Below are 26,201 nucleotides of genomic sequence, written 5' to 3' on the forward strand. Positions count from 1 at the left end.
TGGGCTTTACTAAAAACATTTGGGGCTTAAACCCTGTGAGGCCTCCTTCAGCCAACCATGTTGAATGTGGTAGCAAACAGAAAATATTCTGTATATGAATTTATAAAAAATAATAACATGTACAATACTGATTACATTACTTGGATTTTGCAAAGGTAAACATCTGTATGGTGTGGAAGTGTCCATCGTGAAACAGTACAAAAGTGTAATTTATGAAAGCGCTTATCAGGATTACTGGGCATTATAATGGCGAAAAATGTGATTTACAGTGCTTGCTACAGTACACGCAAGAAAGGTTATGGAGCCATCAACAGGTGGCTTCCAAGATCTTATAGCACAAATGCCTTTTCTCAGTTAATTAAAGTGGTTCCTTTAGTAAGCTTAAGACATCAGGGAGCCTGGCATTAATTACGCATCTACACGTTTTACTTACAAATGCACACAGATAAAGAAACATTTCCATAAATTCTTCTAGGGTTTGAAAGATGCAAAAAAAAAAAAAAAAAAAAAAAAAAAAACCTCCTTTAATTTAAAACCATTCATAACCAACTGGGGCTTGGTTTACTCAGCATGTGTTACCTGTGTCATAAGCTTTACAAATCATTTCAAAAATAAAAAAATGACACTGTTAACTGCAAAAAGAAATAGAAAAAAATATCAATACAAATTAAACTCAATCAACAACATGATGTTGATTACTATAAAACGTTTTTTTTTTTACTCATCCATATTTTCTTTATAAGCAAAAATGAAGGTTGTATTATTATTATTATTTATTTCAATGAAAGAATGACTAATTTGAGGTGTGAATTTTCAATTTGTTAATGATGTTTTAGGTTTTGCACGTTGTCATGGCCACAAAGTTGTAAAATTGGAAACATTTTACATGTTGTGGGTATGCTTTTGCAAACAGTAAGCATTTTAACATTTACTGCAATCAATGACCATGAAGTGCAAAGGTCCAACTCTGTATAAGATACAGGAGCAAAGAAAGGAATGTGAAAATGACATTTGTTTAAGGGGGATATATGAAACAAAAAGTCAAGAAGCATCAGAGGAGAGAGGCAGAGGTCTTTGTGAGGCGGATGAAAGTGACTCATCAAAGAGACCGACTCTAGCTATGCCATTCCAGCTTTGTCCCTCCTCTCCCCACTCACTTCTCTCTTGTTTTAGAGATCGGTGTATTTGTACAACCAGCTCTCCACAAAACATCAAACAGGACTGCAAGACAAAAGAAAGATAGTGATGTTTTAAGTGGTTGGGGGAATGCATGTAAGCACACGTAGCAATTGTGTGTATGCGTTTTTGTCTTTATTTGCTTCTGGTGCCATAGCCTATTCCACAGTATGTAATCAGCTCCATTTAAACAATTTCATCCTAAAAAGACACAGAACTCGGTTCACTGGTCTGATGAAAGAGTATTAATAAACTGATTTCTCACCATAATGAGCGTGTTTCAAAAAGAAGCATAGATTGCAATTAGAAAAGAAATGGACCCAGATACAAGGGAGCAATTAGGCTGTCTTATTATAATCATCATCATTATAACCCGCTCATGTAAATTCACTGATTTTTGGTTAAGTGCAATTCCATGATAATGTCAACCTTTCCATGGGATAATGAAGTGTTTACCCAAGGAACGTAACCCCATTTAGGTCTCAGTTTTAACGTATTAATGCTTTCTAATGGAATTTTTAATTTATTATCGTTATCGTTTATTCACCGCACATTCACCAATAAGACAACATTTACCAGACATGTTTGATGGTTTTTTTTTTTATGCTCGTTTACACAGGACATATTCTTAAAGTAAAAGTAAGAGCTCACTCCGAGTCAATTAAACAAATCGTTTTTCAAACTAATCACAAGCCATTTTGTTGTGACATTAAGCCAAAACATTAGCATATTGTCCGCCCACTTATGGCATACCCTGACACCAGGTTCTTCCAGGATCTTGTTTCATCAGCGAGTTCAGTTATGGTAAAGGCTGTTTTTTTCCAAAATATGCGTTGTACGCGGTAGACCAATCACAACAGACTGGGCCATCTGACCAATCAGAGCAGAGTTGGCTTGCAGAAAGGCAGGCTTCAGAGAGACTTATTCATCCATCGAGTCATTTGAGAATCATTGAACATTGTGGTGATGTGCAATGCATATTATGGGAAAATGAAACCTGACCTTTGATGCAGGTAAACCTGTGTTGTTGGAGTCCTCCAAATTAAATTAGGAAACTATTTCTTATGCTGGTTGAAAGTCTCCTCATATCCTTATAGCAATTACTATGTTATATATGGTGTAGGCTTAGGACAATAAAATGCTCGTCCAATCATCACATTTGGTCAGAATAAAATGCTTACATGTATTCGGTCAGTCAACATGTGTTCGCATGCCAGTGCACAGCTTTTTTACACAGACATCATACACCATCAGCACATTCACATATGCTGTGCAGAAAGAGCGAGAACGGCAGTAAAACAGAAACGAGTGTACCGCTGACTTTGCCCTATGCAGATAATTCAGTGAGATTCCACTGTGTTGCTGCTATATTCTGGAAATCACATATGAATAAAGTCAAACACACCGGATATCTGAATAAAAAAATAATCTATGGCGCCTATAACTGTAGATGTGACAAACTTTAAATCCTTGATTTTAAAATATACTGTGTAATATACAGTTGACCACTATGTCAAATTAATGTAATATACACAGAGCTGTATTTAAAATTAGTTACTAGTTCACTGACTGCTCTGTTAGCCTACTACAGTGTTTACTTCCTTCATATATTTTTTAAACAATTACTTTATTTGTGAAAAGTGCTGCAGTATGATTGAAATTGTGCGCACAATTCTTCTTAGAATCAAGAAGTTTCCATCTAAAGTATATATATATATATATATATATATATATATATATATATATATATATATATATATATATATATATATATCGGCTTCAGAGCGGCCATCAGTCAACCTGCTCTCTAAGATTTCGGCCAACAACCCCCCCCCCCCCCCCCCAAAAAAAATAAATAAATAAAAAAACATATCGGTCGACCACCAAAAGTTTTGGTCATACACCAATTTAATTTCCATAAAATGTGAAAGCAAATCTACAGTGGAATCTGCAGGGGTTTAGAAAAGGGCATACAAATGGTTTGTTATAATTAGTACGTTCTCTAAGAAGTTACATTTCACATTGTGTCTGCAAATGTCACAGCCATAAAACTGGAATTGGCCTTCACAAGCATTCTGTAGCAAAACATGCCAAAATATTGCTGGTAATGAATGATATCAATTGATGTACACTCAACATGTTGAGGATACAAAACTCTCACAGTGACTAATGCAGGTTTTCTCTTTCCCTCCTTCTCTTATGCACTAGCTTTTTTTTTACTCGCTCTCTTTTTTTGTTGTTGCTTGTTTCCCTTTTCTGAAGATTGCCCCTCCTTTTTCCTGCTCACAGATTTCAATTTTTTTCCCTATTCTGTCCCCCCCAAAAAAGCTTTTGGACCTTTGAAAATTCGAAAAAAAATCAAAAGTGCAGATATGATTTGCATATAATTTTTCACTTTCCCTTGACTCTTTCTATCTCTGTCATTTTCTCCCTTTGTCACATATAATCTTTGGTGCACAAAACAGACACCTAGCATTACACACAGACACACTTTAAACAGAAAGTGAGCACTTAAAATTATCTTTCTGCCCTGCTGTTCTCGATATCTCGCTTTTTCTCGCTCTTGAATCTCATTTCTTCTTCCAGCACAAAGCATAACACACGCTCACGCACATACTCACCCTGCTGAACGAAGGAGCCGTAGACAAACCACATGGAGTTGTAGAGGGTTGTGGAGGAGACCGAGCCCATCGGCAGTCTGGGAGGGTTCAACCAGTTGAGGAGATACACCAGAGTGCCCACCAGCAGCACCGTGCCGGCTATACATGCCCAAAGAGACAGGTCAAAGGGGGCCAGGCATGCAAACATATCCACTGTCCTCTCTGCCTTCCTCAACAACACACCGACGGAGTAGTCCATGTAGCGTGTGGTGAAGTCAACTACGCTCTCCCGCTCTGGGGTGATGGTCAGGGCTGAAAGACCAACATCTGCTCTCTGCCCAACAAAAAGACACACAGAAAACCGGCATATTTACAACCAGATCATGCAAAGAACAGATTCATATGTGTATCACGCTTTTAAGACAAGAAAAATATTGGACACAGCAATGCAAAGTCTAAACAATTATTTAAAAAAAAAACATACATTAACAATCCGATTAAAATGATTAAAAAATATAGAAATATAGAAGAAGTTTTAAATATTTAAACATATAACGTTTTACAGTAAAGTTAATTAAACTTTATCTATCCAAAGACTATCCAAAAACCATAACAACATTTTTTATATATTAAGTAGGGGTGTAACGGTACACAAATCTGACGGTTTGGTACGTACCTCGGTTTTGAAGTCAAGGTTCGGTACAATCTCAATACAGCAGTTTTATAAAATTGCTTTTTATTTATTTTTATTCAACAGTGGTATATATATATATATATATATATATATATATATATATATATATATATATATATATATATATATATATATATATATATATATATATATATATATATACTGCAATATATATATATATGTCTCCTTAAATAATTCAATTATAACTAAAAGTTTTATAAAATTGCTTTTTATTTATTTTTATTCAACAGTGGTATATATATATATATATATATATATATATATATATATATATATATATATATATATACTGCAATATATATATATATGTCTCCTTAAATAATTCAATTATAACTAAAAGTTTCTTAAATATAATGCTGTAAACTATATAGGGAGTCATTATTTAGGCTACAAATTGAAATATTAAAGGTTTAGATTCAGTTATTTATTTTTTAGATATAATAATCAACACTCATAAGTTTCACATGAGGCAGGTTTTGCATTTACTTCTAAATCTAATTATATATTTTTTTCTCCAATTCATTGTTGAAATATAATAACTTATACACGGCTGTCAAATCATGACAGGTTTATTTAAACATGCTCTAAATAAACAAGACATCACTAACAGGTTAAGTAGAATAGAATGAATATATAGGCTAATATAAAATATAGTGCACATATTTTATAAACTAACAGCTGTGGTGTGGGGTGGACCCTGAATGACTGGCCTGAGGTAAATGTGATGCTACGGGACATTGATCTCAAGCTGTTGTCTTTCCGCGGTTGAAACACAGATTGAGCGATTACAAAACATATTATAAATTTCAGTAAGTTTTAATGCTTCCTTAACATACCTTAAGAGATATTAATTTATGTTTATTCTTTAGGAAGAGATGATCATGTTCACTCGCGCGCCGCCGCTGTTTGAACTGACGCGTACTGATCAGTCACGTCACATTAAAAAGTGTCAAAACGGCATTTATCATTTGAATTTTGTGATAAAATGGACTGAATAGCCTACCTAATATGTTCGCGTGAGAACTCGGATTGAAGTATGTTCCCCGCTTAAAACAAGCCAACTGTAAAAGATTGCATTCTTACTGTTCGGTACGAATACGTGTACCGTTACACCCCTAATATTTAGTTTACATGTGTACTTACTTTATCCTAGATGTTTAAATGTTTAAATCCAGATAAATAAGCATGTTTAACCAGGACATGGACTGTGTCCATATGTCACCTATCAATAACATCATACCTGTGTTACTCTTAATTTCTGGATTTATTTTGTAGAAACCAGAGATGCTCTATGATGTGTTTTATTAGACAGTTGAGCAACTGTTTGGATACATTAATTGACAGACAGCTCAACACATTTAGTCTTGTTGTTTAAATCTTGTTTTCACTGTTATATGCTAGGGGGTGCTATTAATCATCTTCTGAATGAGTACAGAATGTCCTGATCAAAACACAGGAAAAGAAGATGCAAAAAAGCGATTATATGTAAGCAGATGCATATGTAAAATAACGTGATATAAATCAAAACTGCCTAATTTTACTGAATGAAATGTCAACCCAGGACAAGCTATAGGACTGCGCAAGCATTAGGGATATTGATGGACGAAATTTACTCCATCTGTGTTTGATCATCGTTCTGAATCTGATCTGGACGTAGTCTCTGACAAAAACACGTTTTTCTCAGCTTTTTGTTCAAAATGTTGCTTTAAAAAAAAAAAAAAAACATATTTAAGTGTTGATAAAAAAGGAATGCAGCTAAAATAATAATAATTTTTAAAAAAGAGGATCTGTTCATATATAGCATGCTCAGATATTCATACAACACAATATTCAATGGCCTATTACATTGTTAAAATGATCAAAAACCTGGTGGTGGCAGACAATTTTTTTTTTTTTTAACGCTGACAGAAACGCTGATGCTGACTGAGTTAAGCACCAGGAAGTTGATCAGTTTAATACTCCATCGTCTCATAAGAAATCAAACTAACTTTACTTTAAGGGGTCATGAATTGAGAAATCAAATTTTCCTTGAGCTTTTGACATTTAAAAGGTCATCATAAAATAAGAATATCCTGTTATTTTTAGAACTGAAAACATCCTTTCTAGTCCCAAAAACAGGTTTTATTGAAACCAAGCCCAGAGAACGACTCATTTTGGAATGTGCCTTTAGGTGAAACACTGCCACTGCAGAAGATGATCAGTGTACACTTCTACATCGTTACCGCTGTAGCCCCGCCCACCGATTCCCACATGACAAATACTAGGTAAATATGACGTACGTGATGCAAATCTCTTTTTTACATCGTGTTCGCACTGTTAGTATGTATGTTGAAAGTTGCAATGACGAAATTACTTACATTCAAGTGCGCAAAATATCTGTATCGGTTAAATCGTTTTTTCCTATCAGTTATCAAACACATTTTATGTGGAAAAGCGATTGTTTGGGCAATAATTCAAGAAAGTCCAGACTTTAAAGCTCTTGAATCTAACTGGTACTTGCCCTTATGACAAAGCAATGTAGTTCTTGTAGCATTTGTTTCAGTAAGGATATAATTACAAACTGATGGCTCATCGTTACAATGGGTGCGTCTCAATCAGCTCCCTAATTCAGTAGTCAGGGCACTGATCATGGAGTCGGCCATTTTAGGGGCATTTAAGTCGGCCATTCTATGTTCCCTTAATGGAAGTTCTGAAACTCAAATCACATGAGCCAGCTCACTACACATAATGACTGATAAACAACACGCGATATATATGTTTCTAAAACCAGAAACCATTATTTTATTATATTTCATTAGACAAGGTAATGGAGACAACGAACACAGTCTAGTTAACATTTATAATTTATTTATGAAAATAAATGTTGAATGTTGAAATGCTAAAATGTTGCATGTATATGTAACAAGCAAATTATTTATCAATGTACTTTAAATAACTTCAAATACTTTAAATACTTCAATTAGAAGTATTGTCAGAAAGATATAAGCTCTGCTGTTCATAAAAACCAGTAATAATGTTGTACAATGATGACATTGTCACGTCGCTGGAAATAGAGTCAGCAATGTCACAATGTGCAGTGAGCCAGCATCTTTTACTGTCCTTACCAGTGCCCCAACTTGTGTACACGATATGCTGATCCACATTCTGAAGCTTGGGAGCTAGGGAACTGAATGAGGCATACCCAATGCCATGAAGGCCAATGTTAACTTTGTGTTTTTTTTTCTTATTATTTTTCATTAATCTAAATCATTTGTTATGAAAAATTAAAACAATTCAGGAGTGTGTTTATGGGAATTTTTGACCATTCTTCTAGAAGCACATTTGTGAGGTCAGGCACTGATGTTAAATGTCTGATGTCATCCCAATGGGCTTCTGTCGAGTTGAGGTCAGGACTCTGTGCAGGCCAGTTAAGTTTCTCCACACGAAACTCGCTCATCCATGTCTTTATGGACCTTGCTTTGTACACTGAAGTTATGTTGGAACAGGAAGGGGCCATCGCCGAACTGTTCTGCCAAGTTAAGAGCATGATATTGTCCAAAATGTCTTGGTATGCTGAAGCATTAAGAGTTTTTTTCACTTGAACTAAGGGGCCAAGTCCAACCCGTGAAAAACAACCCCACACTATAACGAAAAAAAAAAAAAACCTTTACTCACACAATGTAGTCAAACAAGTACCATTCTCCTGGCAAACAGCGAACCCAGACACATCCATTGGATTGCCATACAGAGAACATGTCTCCACTGATCTAGAGTCCAGTGGTGGCGTGCTTTACATTACAGCATCCCACACTTTGCATTGCACTTGATGATGTAATGCTTAGATGTAGCTGCTCGGCCATGGAAACCCCTTCCATGAAGCTCTCTATGCACTGTTCTTGAGCTAATCTGAAGGCCACATGCAGTTTGGAGGTCTGTAGCTATTGATTTTGCAGAAAGTTGGCAACTTCTGCGCAGGTTGGCAACCTATCACAATACCATGTTTGAATTCACTGAGCTCCAGAGAGCGACCCATTCTTTCACAAATGTTTGTAGACACAGTCTGCATGTCTAGGTGCTTGATTTTATACACCAGTGGGAATGGAAGTGATTGGAACACCTGAATTCAACGATTTGGAGGGGTGCCCCAATACTTTTGGCAATATAGTGTATATGTATAAAGAAGAATGAATAAAAATATATATTTTTTATGTTTGTATGGTGAAAAATAATATGAAAAACATCCACCTTCAATATACTTGGACACAAAGATCCGTGTACCTGCTGCGATTTTTAAAAATCTTGCACTGTAAGCGTAGGACATGAACAAGCTTGGAACGCCTGCTGTGTCTCTTCCATTGAAAATAAATTGTGAGTTTGCGGTTGCAGTACAGAAGACAGGGATGATTGACTAATCAGACTAAGGGGGGCTTCAGGGAAGCCTACACATGCAAAACAAATATTGAAGAGTAATCTAATTTTCTTGTTTTTCCATTTCTTAAACGTTTCTCCATTTCTCTTTATATCTTTTTCAGTAGAACATAAAATGACCAGAAGGTACATGGACCTAGAGGCATAATGAAAAATCTATTTCCATTTATTATCCCATAAAAAAAAAAAAAAAAAAAAAAATCCCATTAGGTTGAATCAGTAAATGTGCAAATACACAGTACTTCTCATTGTCACCTATCTCAATATAAATAAATGAAATATCCACATCTTAGTGTAGTGAATCATGAGGTAACATGAGGTCTGCTGCCAAAACTAAAAGGCTTTTAAATGCTAAACATCTATTTTTTTTTTTTTTTTGGCAGTTTTGGAAATGATTGTGACTAGGCGCACATAGCAGTGCTGAGATTAGATGAGACCTCTGCAGCCTGAGAGAGTTCCTGTCAAGAGACATTACCATCGGCAGAACAAAAGGCATGTCATTATCATAGGGTGAGAGACAGGGACACCTGTCTGACTCCCATTAACCTGCCTGGCCATTTTCAGAGATCAGGGACCCCACAGGACCTCTCTGTTTGAGCAGGGTTAGAGAAGCATCCGGCGCCCGGATCACTTCTCAAATGTTAATCCACACAACAAGTGATCCTCTGATTGTCTCGACCTAGAAACTTGGTAGTACCAGACTGCCAGCTTTATAAAAAGAGCCTAACAATAGAGAATACCTCAAATAAGAAGAGAATAGATGCAGCATTAGTATTCTAGAGGCACATCTATAAAAAGCTAATGAAATAACTTTTTGATGAATTATTGCCACAATGGGTCATATAAAGAATTTAAATTTCTGTGACTTTTTAAGGTGGTTGAAGAGGTTGATGTAAGATTAAATTTTCTTTTACCTGAAAACTCCTTCCCCATTTTAAAAAGAGCATTGATTGAATCTAGTTGAGTTCTTTTCTTTCAGTTCAGTAATTCAACAGCCAACAATAATACTAGTTTTAAACTTGCCTTAGGTGTGTATACAAATACAAGTGCAAGTGCAATAAACCACCATTTACCTGTCATTGTGGAGCATACACTGGAAAATTACATGCTTAAATTTAAATTATTGTAATTTCAGACTACACTCCTAGTTATAGTCTCTTTTAAAATAAGACGCTTCTAAAATTAAGTAGCAATGTAACTGAAATAAGTTTAAAGAAAATAGACTGCACTTTACTTGCCGTTTAAAACAAGCAAAAACAGCCCACGTTGGTTAATACTACCAGTAAAGTGGTTCTAAAAAAGCTATTTCTGAATTGTAAACCAACATCAGTGCCTGCCATGAAGAGTCGTTTATGATTTCACTCATAGTTTCCAAAGCATTTTAAGGGGCAAATGCTAATAGCAAAACTAATACCTATGGTAACTGCACTGTCCTGCATAAATAACGCATAATGGTGATGTATTATAATCACTTCATGATGCAGGCATTGTTTAAATTAGTCCAGTACTAATACATATGAAATGCAGACTCCTGCAGTCCCCTACTTATGACTCTAGCTTTCGGCCAGGAAAAGATATCGTCAGGTGGCATCAAACTGGCCTGCAACAAAGTGCAGCTCATGGCATGGTGTAAAACACACAGACTTGCCCTAAACACCAACAAGACCAAGGAGATGGTTGTTGACTGGTCACACAGTGAGCTGACCTCCAATGTCAACACCACAGCTGTCATCAAGGGGGCTCAATAGCGCCTTCATGGTCTCCATGGTCGGAAGAAGGTGGATCTTTCCATCCCAGCCATGACTATGTTTTACAGAGACTCATTGAGAGTATTCTCACTTATTGCATCTCGTCCTGGTTTGGTAATTGTACAGCAGAGGAGAGTCACAAACTAATTAGAACAGTAAAAATGTTAGTGCACTTTAGCTTATTTATTAATATTCTTGAAAGGGGTGGTTGCGTGTGATTTCACTTTTTTTAAACTTTAGTTAGTGAGTAATGTTGCTGCTTGAGCATAAACAGCATCTGCAAAGTTACAGCGCTGGAAGTTCAATGCAAACGGAGATATTGTCTTTCAAAGTTATGGCAGTTTACTGCCTACAAAAACGGCTGGTTTGGACTCAAACAAGCTTCTTCCTGGGTTGGTCAATAAACCCTTGCTAGTCACCACAGATGTGACTTTTGCCCGTAATGGTAAGGGACTTGGCGTTTCCGGATAACCTGTGCTTGGCACTTCAGCCAATAAAAATACATGAAACTACATTTGGCCATCTAACCAATCTAAGACCCCCGGAGGGATGGGATTCATAGAAGCAGGAAGCAAACGAGCCGTTCAAAGGACAGTGGAGAGAGTGATTTGGATTAAAGGTAAAATATAAGAATTACAGCGTAAAAAAAATTAAATAAGACATGTTATACTGCGCCCCATAAACACAACCAAGCCTATAAAAAAACACAGAACCACCCCTTTAAAATAAGGTACTTTATGTTTTTTTTTTTTTTAATCAATTGTTTTCACTGAATTACTGAGTGGTGGACTACTGAGTGTTTTTTATGTGTACAAATAAAGGAATCTGAAACATTCTTCAGATGTTTTGACCCTAAACCATAACGTCCTCCAGTTGGGGGGTAGTGATGGCCAGTCACTGCCCATCTTCTTCTGCTTCCAGCTTAACTCCTCCCATCTATTCCAAAGCCAACAAGATGCTCTATCTGCAGCCCCTCCAATCCATGTGCAGCTGTTTTCATCTCCCTTCCCAATTGGAAATAGTCAGGCTTCCCACCCTTTATCCCTGCATTACTGGACCAGGTCCTGGTACTTGGTGGATTTTTCTCTACTGGACCAGGTCCTGGTTCATGGTGAGTTTTCTCTCTGAGGCCTCCTCACATCCATCTTCCCATGGGATTGTCACCTTAATCATTATGATCCTTCTTCCCTCCTCAGACCAGATGACCACATTTGTCCATAGGGATATTTGAACAACATAGCTTTAGTCCCAGGTCTAATTTCCCATGATTGAACTTCCTGCAGGAGGCTCTTCTTGATCTTTTTGGAAGAGTGTGGCTTCACTCCCTCCCTGATGAACTGAATAGATGAAATTGGGCTCTTATAGGACTGATGCATTTTCCGTCTCCCCTGCTCCAAGATGTCAGCCAGTGCTCTGAGGACATATCATGATGCCATCTGTATCTTCCCCTACTAAACGCAGTATTACATCCTGCCAGTATATGTGCCAATGTGCCTTTCCCTCAACTTACACACTGCGCCCTGCTTCATTCCCCACCAGTACAAATATTCTGGAGATGGAAGGGTATCATACACTGATCTGAGCAGAAAAGAAATGTAAAAGGGCTCCAGTATCTGAAGTTCATGCCATGTGATTTTTCATTTTGCTAAGTTCCACGTTGTACTCCTAGTTCCACAGCCCTAGCCCTTTGCCCTTCCCTGCTTTAGGTGATGCACCTCTATCAAGATAATTTCTCTCCTCTGCGATCCACCTTCCCCCATTACTGGAAATGGGTAGTCCTAGTCAAGTCCTTGTCTCCCTATACACATATGCACAGGCACTGTTGCATCAACTTCCCACTTGCATTCTGATCTTGTGTTGACACCTGCTCCTCTGATCTTCTCATTGCTGGAATCTCTGTACAACATCACAGCCCTGCACTTCGCCACTTTGAACTCTTCAATCATGGACGATAGGGATAGCAGTAACTGTCCAGATATGATGTCTATCAACTCTGACGTATAACTTGGGGGAATTCCAAGCCACCTGTAAAGGCGTTTATCCTTTTGCCTCTCAAGTCCTTCACTAATGTCATGGGCACTTCATAAATCAGTAGCCACATAAGTCTTGGTAGCAGACCATACTGGAAAAGCCAGGCCTTGGCCTTGAACCTGCCTGCTAAGCCTGTATGCTTGCTTTCTTTTGCTTGTCTCTCTGTCCTGATATGTTGCTTTTGTCATTAAGAAAGGCATCTCGCAGCAGGTGTAGGCTATTGCACCAGATATTAATCTTTGTATCGGCTCCCGCAAGGAAATGGATAAGTACATAATTTGCAAATATTACACCATTTAAACATTACTAAAAATACATACCAAGTTACTAAAATAATCTTTGTCATAGAATATACTTGTTTGTTCACAGTTTGAACGTTATTGATTCCATTTGTTTAATTTCAAGATCTGAGGTGAATTATCCATTGTTGCTTTAAGTACAAAAACGTTACAAAGCTGGGAGCACTAAATGAAAATCAAAGTCATATTACATGCTTTTAACACTAAATAAAGCACATTAAAATGACCTGAGATTATCATTGCCATGTTTTGTTGTTGTTTCTAAAATAGAATTGCTTGTCCCCATTACGGCTGGTTAGGACAAAAACTTGAATTAACATGGAAAAGATTTGGCACGTTGCAGCGTCGCGTCCCGTGCAGTTAAGACACGGTGTGAGGTTGCTCTTGCTTTCGCTTTAGGGTGATTAGCACCATCTAGCACAACCATAGACGCAAGTTCTGCCTCTTGTGCAGTGTACCCATCAGGGAGAATGGCTGATTTGCCGTTGTTGTTAATACATGAATGATTAGATAAGTAAATGTAATATTTTATGGTTATGTGGGATTTTAATTGTATCTGCATATAATTTAATGCCAAAATTGGTCCTTTGTGATGTTTGCTTTCTTTGGCTATGGCAGTTAATAGTTTACTTTTAGTGGCCCTTGCCGTTTCATCAGTAGCTGTTGCTAGGTCGCTGTTGGCAAATCCCTAATTTTGCACCCTAGGCAAATGCCTATGCCACCTATGCTACGGGTCAGCCCTGCCATAACGCCTATGTAATATTTATCCAGTATTAACGGCATTATAATTATAATTACTTGAAATGAAAGCTTTGTATTTATGAAACACTTTGGTTTTATGATTTGTAGTACTTAATGATTCTGTCTATTGTACAAGTCAATTGCAAATATGCAGTGATACCTGAAACAAATGTAACTTTTTATGAGCTGTCGGGAGAATACTACGAGCTTTAAAAATTCACTACTTATTTGTGAAAACAGTATCAAAAAGAGCATATTGTCAAGTGCTGGCTTTAGAGAACATCATAAAAAAAGAAAGAAAAAAAGTTTCAAACATTGAAAACATTTTCAACAAATGGCCACTTCTTTACATGTGATATGTCACTTATCAAATGATAACATCACTCAAATCACTGCTCGCTAAATCTACTGATTTCATAGACTGCCAGGTAATTTGTTTGAATATGTACTTATTCAAAAAAGCTTAGAAAAAGCAGAAATGGTCAAATAGTACAAAAGTAACTAAAGCAGTAATATTGTGAAACATTACTACAATTTAATATATATATATTTTTTCTATGTTCAAATTCTATGTATTCCCCTGTGATGGAAAAACTGAATGATAATAATAAAAAAAAAAACACTTTATAAGTAAATCCGTAATACTTTATAATAAGCATATACTAATAAAGTACATTGCAAACTGTTTATATTTAATTTAGAGTTAATATATTGTAGTTTCCACATTGTTAATATATTAATAGGTTATATAGTGAGTTATTTATTTATTGTCACTGTAATTAAGATATTTCCCAGAAAATGGGAAAATGTCATCAAAAGAGTTAGTTGCAACCCTAACCCATAATGTACTTATTCATTTATTGTCACTGTAATTAATTAAATTATTAATGTTTAATTAGCTCATATGTAAAGATTTTTTTTTTTACTTTGTTATAACTTATTACCTGCAAACTATTCTCACTTTAGATTAGGACACAGAAAATGGGAAAATGTCATTAAAAGAGTTAGTTGCAACCCTAACCCATAATGTACTCACCCTCAAGCCATCCTAGGTGTATATGAATTTCTTCTTTCAGCCAAACACAATCATAGTTATATTAAAAAATATCTTGGCTCTTTAAAGCGTTATAATGGGACTGAAAGGTGCCTTTTTTACGCCAAAAAAAGTACATTTATCCATCATAAAAGTAATCCATACAGCTCCAGGTGGGTTAATAAACCTTCTGAAGTGAAGCAATGCATTTTTGTAAGGAAAAATATCTATAATTTTAACTTTTATAAACTGTAATCACTAAGCTTCCGATAACAACGTACACTACGCCTACATTATATGCTGAAGACCAAAGATTGCCTGTTTGATATACTCAAAACGAATTATACCTTGTGTTTACATAAGAGTCAGCGACAACTTACCGAAAGAGTATATAAAGTTCTCTATGGGTACATTAGCGCTGAACACCACTGGTGGTCTGGAGCTCACATCTCTGAACAAATCTCAAAACATTTTCAAATAGGTGCAATGTTTATATATAAGTAAACAATAAGAAACAACTTGTCTTGCTCTGACTAGTGCTGTCATGGTAAATCCCCTTAAGTGGGGATCCCTCTCTTTCATAGTACTGTTTTACAATACATGTCATATCGAGATACCACAATATAAAAATGAGACTATATGTATCGTTTATGTAAACAATATGATTCTCGATATAGAGTTGTTTTATTCAAGGCTCAGCCTATTGTATTTGTAAGGTATAATTCACCCACATTTTTTAATTCTGCCATCATGTACTCACCATCATGTTTAATTTAACTTCCAAACAAAAATTATATTTTTTGTGGAACCTGAACAATATCTATGCTTCAATTTAAAGTCCATTCCTCTAAAACTGAAACGATTCAAAACATTTTTATAAAGGCATCGTAAAAACAACTAATCGACTGGTCGAATTCAAATCTTTACATGATAAACAGATTTACAACAAAACACATACTAAACACGAACGTTCAAATGTGACGTGACGGGCAAAAACAACATGAGAGTGAGTAAATGCAATAATTTTTTTTTGGATGAGCTAAACATAGTTTAAGAATAGTCATTTTGACATGCGGTTTTTTTGCAATTAGAACTGTGATTGATTGCATTGATCATCTGAAGCGCACATGCTCATCAAAGTAAAAGCATAATTTAAATGACCATATCACATTTAGTTTTAGTAGTATGATTATTCAAAGCATTTTAGATGGTTTATTCTTATATTTATTGTGCATTAATAGTGGGAGAGGGAGGACAGTGAGCACCGGGAGGGTCTGTGCGTGAAACCAAGGCGGATCCAAAACCTCAGTTCCATGAGCCTTATGTACTTCTGACTATGCCACTAAAGACGTTAAAACATGCATCTTTTTAAATCTTTTGTGGCCAACAAGGCGTGCTATTTGCACTTGATTACTACATTACTACATTAAAAGACTATATATAATCTTGAATATAATGTATAATAATGCAGTGAATTGGCTGTTTGTGGGTCCTGATATAATAATAATAATAATAATAATAATAATAATAATAATAATAATAATAATAATACAATAATAATTATAATAATATTTTAATAATAATAAAAAAGTAATAAAAAAAAAAAAACTTCTTGAATTTGGCTTAAATACTGCGATATGTATCGTATTGTGAGTTCAGTATCGAGATACAAGTGTCACAGAATATTTGTATACATATACATATACATATATATATATATATATATATATATATATATATATTCTATCCCCTTACACTATCTCTCCCACTAGAACTCATGGGAGAACCCATCCCTAGTATTTATTTAGTCTTCACTGTCACTTCAGGCATCTATTTAATGCATTATTTCTAAATTATTAATTATTAGAAAGTATTTTTTCTTCAAAAAAAGAAAAATCTTACTGACCCCAAACTTTTGAACGACAGTGTAAAGTGATGGCTGTTTCCTCTGTAATGCCCTGGCCTGTTGTATCATGTCAACAGCCTTTTTTTACATGATTAGAACACAAAAAGCAAATGTAAAATCAAAGAACTCGTTTGCTGAAATACTGAATTGCAACAAAACATCAAAGGTCTGGTGTATCATGAAAGCACACAGATGTGAAGTTGCTGGAAAACAATGTGTCAACAGAGACCGTAACAATGCGATTAGAGCTCTTTAATATTTTCCTTGCGTTTTGGTCTATCTCTCTGGAAATTAAGATAAGCGGCAGTACACTGTGGCTTATGTTTCCGTTTCCCTGACGGTACGCTGGTGAGGAATATTCTCAGCACAGGAAGCAGTAGGGATGGAGGTGTGTCGCAGAACTGAAAAAGCTGCGGAATGGAAAGCAGCGGGAGGTTTGGTGTAATGGCCCTGAAAATGTGTATCTGACCTCTTACTGCTGTGAGATTTGCCTTTTGTTTATCTGCCAGCGGACAACATTTCGGTATGAGGTTTTTCCCTCATTCACATGTAAGAAATCTGCACTCTTCTTTATCAAAGCAGTGCAGACTGTTTGGGAATACTAGGGAAATTGAAAAACCCAAGATAGTTCGAGAAAGCCAAAGGAAAGCACATAAATCTGCGGCATTCAGCCAGACTGTATTATGTTAGTCAAATCAAAGGCAGTGCTGACTGCGCTAAAATAATTCTGCATCATTAAAATAGTTTGAAATGGTCCTTTGAGCTTTAAATGTATTAACACTTGAAATACTGTCTTTTGTATATATAATATGTGGAGACCGTTTTCAATCTACTAAAAAGTACATTTGTCTAATTAGATTTTAATAGTATAATCTAGATTTTTTTTTAACTTATTAATTAATTATGGACAAGTCTAAAATAGCTTATTATAAGGGGTGTCACATAGTTTTAGCCACGTAACACATTAAAGTTGGCCGGCATTTGAATTTCAAACATGTCAGCCATTTAGTAGACGAGCAGACAGGCATATAGATAGATATATAGAAGACAGATAGATAGATTTTGCACAATTTAGATATTAAGATATTTAGTATTAAGTCTTACCTTATAAACCAGTTCTCCAATAAGACCATTCCAGGCCCCATCAGCCTGCTGGCTGCCGTATTTGTGATCAGGGGCCACGTAGATCTCATATTTGAAACCAAGGTAGTTTGCCAGAGCATCCAGTACATCGATTGAGTACCCCTGGTACTTCTTAGGCTTCCCAAGCACATTTTCTGAGACCATCACAAACGGTTCTTCCTGGAATGAACAAAAGCACAGAAATATTATTTAAGGATTAAAAAGCACAAAAAGTTCTACGGCAGTGCCTATGGACATTGAGGTAAGCGAGGGCACCAGTTTTAGAGTCAACAGGGTATCATAAATAGTCTACAGAGAACACAGCTTGACGTTCATGATTCTGAGGGTGGCAGATCCATTCCTGGAGCTGACACAAGTGTTTACCTGAAGCAGACGCATAAGCTCCTACAGCGGCTTAGCTAATGCTCATAATTTGATTTTATTTTCAGCAGGAGGCAATGTCACTTGGTTTTAACCTCCCCTTATGAGCTGTGGCATAATTCGGAGAAAAAAAATTCAGGAAGGAATTAGTGCCATGTCATATCCAATCAAGAGTAATGTGAAGAAAGTAAATATGTATAGTTTTGTTTTTAAGGTAGTTGAGTGAATCTTTTCAGAGAATACAGAGAGTTGCTTATTGGTTTGAGGATCTGGTCTCGCCTCACAGAGGCTACAGGTTTAAACTTCAGCCAAAGCAGAATTGAAAGGAACCCTGGGAAAGGATATGGCGAATATCACACAGTAAGGGCGTTTTCACAGCTGAAAGTCCGCACCAAGGTCCGAACCAAAGTTTGTGTTTGGACATTTGGTTCTTTTTGGTTTGCTTTCACATTGCACTTATGTCAGCGCACTGAAGAACTTTACATGACGCACTTGCGTCCTGTGATCATCATCTATGTGGGCTGCATCTTAACATTGATTGGTTTGTTAGCGGACATGCGTCTGACGTCAGTGTGTTGTCAATTCAGCGGCTAACTTTAACAAGAATGAATGAACAGACGCATCGTTGCCAATACTGTTAATATTATGGCATTACTATCTGCAGCACCAACTATACTCGAGGAAAATTCACACAAATGAACGTCCTCGTTGTGCAAACATTTTATCGGCGCCGACAGGAAAGGAGGAGCTCCTAGAAGATAGGCTTTTTAGCCAAACAATGTATTTTATTTTATAGTTATGTTTAAATATTATAATGTTATTTTTAAATTTCATCTAGGCTTTATTGATTATGAAACCTGCACAGATGTGCAATATGTCAAAGACATCGAGTCAGACATAATTTTGATCACTTCATTAAGATTTGTTTTGTAGAAAGCTTTGTATTTTGTATCTTAATCTTAATAAATGTTTCATCATTTGCCTTAATTTAATAAATAAGCTTAAATAAATAATATAGCAGACATCCCGTGACGGAGTGATCATTTGCGTTGCACATGAGCGGTCTCATAAATAAACCGAAACTCAGCATACAGGCTACTTCTCACAGACATTAGAACATTATATATACGCGAGCTGACATGACTACACAAGCGGTTCTGTTTAAAATGCTGCGCGCTCCATCACTGCATGTGCTGTGAGTTTAATCTCTGTTTTTTCACTAATGCTACACCAGAACTTCCTGTAAATGGTCTAAAAGTCCGAACTATACAGAAAATGCTTTCACACAAGAAACAAACCAAACCTTTGTTCTGTTTGGTCCGGACCGTGGTCCGAGGGAGGTTTCACACCTGTAATTTTGGTTCGTACCAAACTGAAAAGTCAGAAAATCCGGACCAAACAAGGTAGGTGTGAAAGCACCCTTAGTCTTTATTTTAGTTTGATATACAGTACTATGCACGCGATAAGATAGCGCTAAAACCAACTGGAGAAACGAAGGTGAAGCAGAGCTCGTTGATAGATTAAACATTTGCCATATCCGGTCGGCTAAACTACGAACACATCTTCCCTTTTAAAGAATGACTTCAGTGCCGTTCTTTGTTCTTTTCTCAGAGAAAAGCTTAACTCCAAGTCTTCCAGAGTCGCGGTCAAAGCTGATTCGAAAGACCGCTGTTCGCCAGTTTCTGTGTTTACTAAAAGCACGCAAACTACGCCGTTGTCATTATGGCCCCACCTACCGACTCTTTACATGATGTGATTGGCCCGACAAGAGTTTGGCGTTTACAGCTCAGAAGGGTATTGAGAGTTGCTAGACGACACTCGTGGGCAGATTAGATTTGCTTCCGCTAGGGTGCGTCTAGATTTCTAGGCTACAAGCCTGCATTTATTTGATCAAAAATACTAATTTTGTTATTTTTTTTTATTACAATTTAAAATATTTGGTTTTCAATTTATTATACTTTAAATTATCATTTTTTTCTGTGATGCAAAGCTGAATTTTTTTTGGATCGTTAATCCAGTCTTCATTGTCACATGATCCTTCAGAAATCATTCTAATATTCTGATTTATTATGAGTGTTGAAGTTGGAAACAGTTCTGCTGCCTAATATATTTTTATGAATAAAAGGTTCAAAAAAAAAAAAGTATATATATATATATATATATATATATATATATATATATATATATATATATATATATATATATATATATATATATATAAACGTGAACTATGCATGTGAACATTTCAAATCAGTTCTAAATTCATTGGAATGAAAATGAAGGCAGAACTTTTTAGCACAATTTTATCTTTTTTAGTGGTTCATTTTAAAGTGGAAATGTTGTCATTTTCAAAGAAAGTATAATGTAAATTCTGAATTTAGTCTACTGTAAGCTGATGTCTCACTGTCACACCAGGACAAGATCGACCTTAATAGTACTTCCTCAATAGACACCTAGAAATGTAATAATACAGAGAATTTTGTGTAGGCAACATAATCTAAAATAATAATAATAAAAAGTCATCTTCAATAGAAAAGGGGTCTAAACAAACATTTTCTCTCAGTGCTTAGTAAAGATTCACATTTCTCAAAACATTTCTTAACTTGATGGTGCTTGTCAGTCATACATTATTCATAGTCAGTTCTGACTGACTCATAAGATCCCTAATGCTCAATTAGAGATTTAAGGTTTTACTGTGCTCACATCAAAGAAATTAAGTCTTTACGAGAAGGATTTTAAATTAAAAATATATACCCGGATTCACACTCATCATACAAGCATTAGCTCTGCCTATGGCTGAAGAAACCATTCTTCTGAAGCAGCGAGACCGACTGCTATTTGAATTGATTAGTCGTTCTCCACTGATAAAGACGAGCGGAATCTCCAAGGACCTCCAAAACCAGCTTGGCAGACTATTGTGGAGGTGGATATGATGCGATTTGGATTTAGTCTGAGCTTGGGGCCTACTGGTGTTTCATAAAAGGTCTACAAACATTGTCATACACTGCCAAACTGGCTCTGGAGAGTTTCTGAAGGTCACACAGAGAAAGGGCTTTTTTTCATAAGGAGGAAGTTTAGAGAGTGACTCTATGCGAGCAGTGGAAATGTCCTCAGTAACACTGACAGCTGTTACATCGAGTTGTGAAAAAGTCTCAAGTTCCCACAATTATAGAAGCATGGCAGATATACATGTAAATTTGCAGTATACATTTCACAACCCTATCAGATGAACTGGTGTAAGAAATAGGTTTTTATGGTAGGGTAGAATGTGTATACGTTGAGGGATTTCCTGAAAACAGGAGGCTCCAAAAACAAGTCTTCAAGACCAAACTGAGGGCCACAACACTAGGTTCTGAAGAGTAATACAAGAAATGAAAAACTCAATTACGGAGGGGTGGGGGGCTGGGGAGTTAGACCAAAGTTAGCCCTAATTCCCATGTCTTTTTTATGTTTCTTAACATACTCACTATGAATACTCACAATAAATCACAATCATTAATTCAATATTATTCCAGAAGCAAGACTCCATATTCAGACTATCCCCTTCTGAACAGCCACAAAGAATGAGGCTATTCTGGATTGTACATTCCAAACAGAACCAGAAGATGGTGAAGATGGTAAATGCTCCTTTTTTCTATAAAACTACTGTTCATGTTGACATTGAAAACTTCAAAAGGGCAAAAAGTTCAAAGTCTTCAGAAGCCGCAAATGTACTAAAATGTACTGTAGGTCCTTTTTTTGCAGGAAAACCTTCCTCCCTTCAGTGAATGAAGGTTTATATTCCAGTCTAAATGCAAAGTAAAAAACAACAACAACAAAAAAACACATTTTTAATAAAATTTGGTGTTACACTAAAAATAATAATGGAATGGAACTTAGCTAGCTTTACTAGCTTCTTTGTTTTCAAGTAGCACGGGGAACCGTCACAACTCTGCTGTTATCATGTTAATCCCGACCACCGACTCTATACACGACGTGATTGGCTTGACTAGAGTTTGGTTTTTCCAGCTCAAAAGCAAAACAAAGAGTTGCTAGAGACTGAAAGGGAGAGCGGGATAGCTTCACTTAACGCAAACTACCAGACAAAAAAACTGACTGAAAGTCTCTGACTCCATCCATATAGGGGTATTCTCTTCCTTTTTATTTTTATCTCTTTTTATTTTTATATCCATTAGATTTTTATTCTTATGTATTTGTATTCCTTTTTCATGTAAAGCATTTTAAATAAACATTGTGTATGATGTGCTATGTAAATAAATATGCCTTTTCTAAGTCTGTAGCGAAAGAGTAGACAAGCTTTGGAACATTCTATCACGTCATACAATTGCATCTTTAACAGTTGCTGTCTGTCACATCCTGACACACATCCTGGCACCGTAAACTGGCCTGTCAATCACCTTGTCACAGATGAAATCCTCCACATTTCATTTCCTACCGTATCGGAGAGAAATGCATTAGCACGTTGATCTGCAGTCGCAGGTCTTATATGTTAATGCATGTAGTCAGATGCATTTAAAAGGTAATGGCCAAACGGATCTTTATAATAGTTAACATTGTTATTGCAGATGAAATATAACATGGATAACATATTGTTTTTATCAAGTTAAACTTATTAGCCTTTCAAACATCTGACTATTAGTCGCGTATATTCGCCATATTTTGTTTTATCATTTTTTAATTGTGCTTGTAGTTCTGAACCGAATCCTCCTCCAATATTAGCTTTTTTTTTTTTTAGTGAGCACATCTGTTTACATATGCTAACACTTGCTTCTGCTTCTTTTTTGCTGTGTTTTGATCTGGAGATTCTGTACAGAAGATGTGTCATAAAGCCAACTACCGTTTAAGAGTGAAAACACGGAAAGCTGGAAATGTCAGTCAGTGGTAGGAATGGGTACCGAAACCCGGTATTGAATCAGCCCCGGTGCTAAATTATGCAAGACCGCAGTATCGATAAGCTCTGATGCTATCGGTTCTGCTGTCGGTACTGGAGCAATGAAGAAAATACACGTACTATTTATAATTATTTTATAGACGTAATATTGCGAATACTATATTGCTACCAACTATAAGCAATAATATTAAACCATGTGTTAGATTTTTGCTAGTCGCAAGCAAACGAGAGAGAGAGAGAGAGAGAGAGAGAGAGAGAGAGAGAGAGAGAGAGAGAGAGAGAGAGAGAGAGAGAGAGAGGGTGAGATATCACCCTATCCGTGATATCTCACACGGATAGGGTGCACAACACAACAGTCACTGCTTAATGAGTGACGATAATGGCCAACAAAATTTTGGTCTGGTTACACTTCAGGCAAAATAGATATGAGGTAAAACTATTAAAAATGCTGTGTTCCATCTTGCGCAACTTCCTTCCCTTCACAGCGGTGAGCATGGGTTTCCCCTAATCCCCAACTTAATGCCAGAATCAACACAATCTGTGATTGTTAATAAATAGATAGAGCTATTAAAAGCACAATAATCTGTGCAAGAGTTTCCAGCTTCAAGGCGGCTTATGTGTGTGCGCTTTGAAACCAACGTAATGTGTGCGTGTCTACACCATCAAGTACACACAACAAATAGCCTATGTCAAAATGACCGCTTGGAGAGTATTCACTTAAACACAGTTTATGTCTTAAATGGGCATTAATAGTTGGAAGAAAATATTATGTATACAGTATTATTAGATCTTAAAGGGGCAGCGTCTAATAAACCCTGACGATTGTGTCATTGTCTTGTGAGTCAAACAAAAGGCAAAGAGAAAGATACTCGCAGCTAGTAATAGATTAAAAAGCATTAATCTATTAATTTGCACAGTGAAAACTATGCAGTGTTATTTTATATTTAATTATTAGATGTCTTTTGTAGGCCATTACCCAAACAGTAATGTTAGTAGACCTTCCTGAAATTAAAGCACCGTATTTTATTTGCATCCTTGTTTTATTGTATATTAACTGTATTTATTTGACCATTTGTTTGTACTTTTTTTTTTGTTCTTATTGTATGAATATATACATCAAAAAATGCCTGTAAAAATACACCAGTGAAAGATGTTTTACTTTGCTGTTTATTTTGCTATAGATATTTTACATGTTCAGATTATAAAGCAATGTTAATTATTTTCTTAATTTGTCTTTTTATTATAATAAAGTCTAACAAAAAGAATCGATAAGGATACCGTTAAAGTACCAGATCCCTAGTCAATGGCGGCGAAGCATTGCCTCATAAATTACAGAGATTTCCATCATTGGCTGGGAAAGGTCATCATGTCTAAATGGTTGAATCCATAGATTACTGGAAATCACAAACCAGGAGCTTTTTCACTAATGTTCATATGAATCACACTAGCATAATATTAAATCACTTCACCACTTAGTTGGTCCTCCTGGCTTTTTGAAAACATACATTTATAAAGAAACAAATTGGATTCCCTTATTTATCTGCACTAACAGATTCCTAAACTTTTGCTGAACACAATCTTGCCAAGTAGAAAGTTGTTGAAAGGAGCTCAATTTAGCAAGGAGCTTTCACAGGCCTGAATGGCTGAATTCAACACAAGGCCGATGACCAGCCATCATGTGAACAGCAAACATCTTCCTCCAGAGTCTTCAGCAGCTCTGCGACTCTCATACCACTGTTGCGTCTAATTCCAATACCATAGCGATTCCAATACCACGGTGGCACCAGCGGCCCAGTGAAAATAATAGCCTGCTGTTTATTTTTCATATTCTCTTAAACAAATCCCTATTGATGTCTGAAGTGTTTCTGGGAATATGTCAGGTAGATTTATCATGGAAGGAGCATTATTGACTGCATGCAGCCTGCACATTAAGCCAGCGCTTTCTAATCCTCACCAGACCCCCCTCGCTCAATAAGCTATTAGAGGAAGTGAGGATATGCATGCCAACTCGCACTATAGCCAAGAGGTGCCATCTATCAGACCTCCCTCTGAGGGGCTTGTGCGAGACCCCGGCCAGATTCTCCCGGACCAATCGGTCATCAGCACGATCTGAAGAATATCTGTAGCACTTATACCAGGGGCAAAAGAACAGCGACAATGACCCTTTTAACAGGATTCCTCCAGTATCGTATTTTTATCTAAATTGAGATGTAGTCTTGCTCTTATTGAGCTGGCCTAGAAGGGGTACGGCTCCCCACGCGTGTTCAACCCATGTTGCATTGATTCCCTCCCTCATTATACGTCCATTCTTTCCAACCAACTACACATGCAGTGGTTCAAATTCACACCAAACTTGTGGCCAATCTCTACTCTGGAAATCGATAGAAGACATGAAGCAAAGGTGATGCATGTCGCTAACATTAGCATCCTCCAGTGTTGTTCAAGTGTTATTGCTGGGGGCATGCAGGTGGGTCGATGATGTGACAATATATATATTATTTTTCAATTCTACATTCAAAACACAATCAGGGCCGTCCTTAGGGCGGTTCAACCAGTGGGACCAGGGGCATGGAGAATGGACAAAGGGCACCATAGAGCAATTTCAATAGGGTCCTCGCACCATCGCTAACAAGCATGATTTCTAAAGATTCATATGACATTGAAAATTGGAGTAAAGCTTATTCAGCTTTGCCATCAAAGGAATAAATTACATTTTAAAATATATTCTTTTTTTTTTTTTTGAATTTTAATAATAGTTTACAATATTATGTACAGTTTTTACTGTAAACAAATGTTTTACATTAAGAAACACTTACTAGGCAAGTAATTATTGTCTTGTTTTTAGGAAAAAATAACTTTTTTTACTTAAAATAAGCAAAATAATCTGCCAGTGGGGTAAGCAAAATAATCTTGTTTTAAGATATTTTGATTATTTTAAGAAAAACTCTCTTAATTTTGAGTATTTCCCCCCCCCCAAAACAAGACAATTACATTTGCTTGTCTAGTAAATATTCTTGTTTTAAGAATTTTTAGATGTTGGAACAAGAAACAAGACAAAAATATTAAGTAAGAAAGACATTTTTTTTTGCAGTGCATAAGATTTTTTTCAAAAACATAAAAGATATGTATAGTATTTTCATTATATATATAT

General features: G+C 36.2%; 1 protein-coding gene across 5 annotated transcripts in view; it reads right to left on the reverse strand.

Moving 5' to 3' along the window:
• grid2 (glutamate receptor, ionotropic, delta 2) overlaps positions 1–26,201 on the reverse strand; it is a 577,686-nt gene that overhangs the window by 106,126 nt on the left and 445,359 nt on the right. For all 5 annotated transcript variants that reach the window (XR_010897547.1, XR_010897548.1, XM_067413614.1 and 2 more), the window contains 2 exons: positions 17,761–17,958; positions 3,798–4,110 (listed from right to left, as the gene is read on the reverse strand). Coding sequence is in view for 3 of the 5 variants with exons in the window: in XM_067413614.1 (XP_067269715.1) it covers positions 3,798–4,110; positions 17,761–17,958 (511 nt within the window). In the remaining 2 variants the exon portion in view is untranslated. The remainder of the gene's footprint in view (positions 1–3,797; positions 4,111–17,760; positions 17,959–26,201) is intronic.

Source organism: Pseudorasbora parva, chromosome 13 (assembly GCF_024679245.1).
Source record: "Pseudorasbora parva isolate DD20220531a chromosome 13, ASM2467924v1, whole genome shotgun sequence".
In the NCBI taxonomy this organism is placed as follows: domain Eukaryota; kingdom Metazoa; phylum Chordata; class Actinopteri; order Cypriniformes; family Gobionidae; genus Pseudorasbora; species Pseudorasbora parva.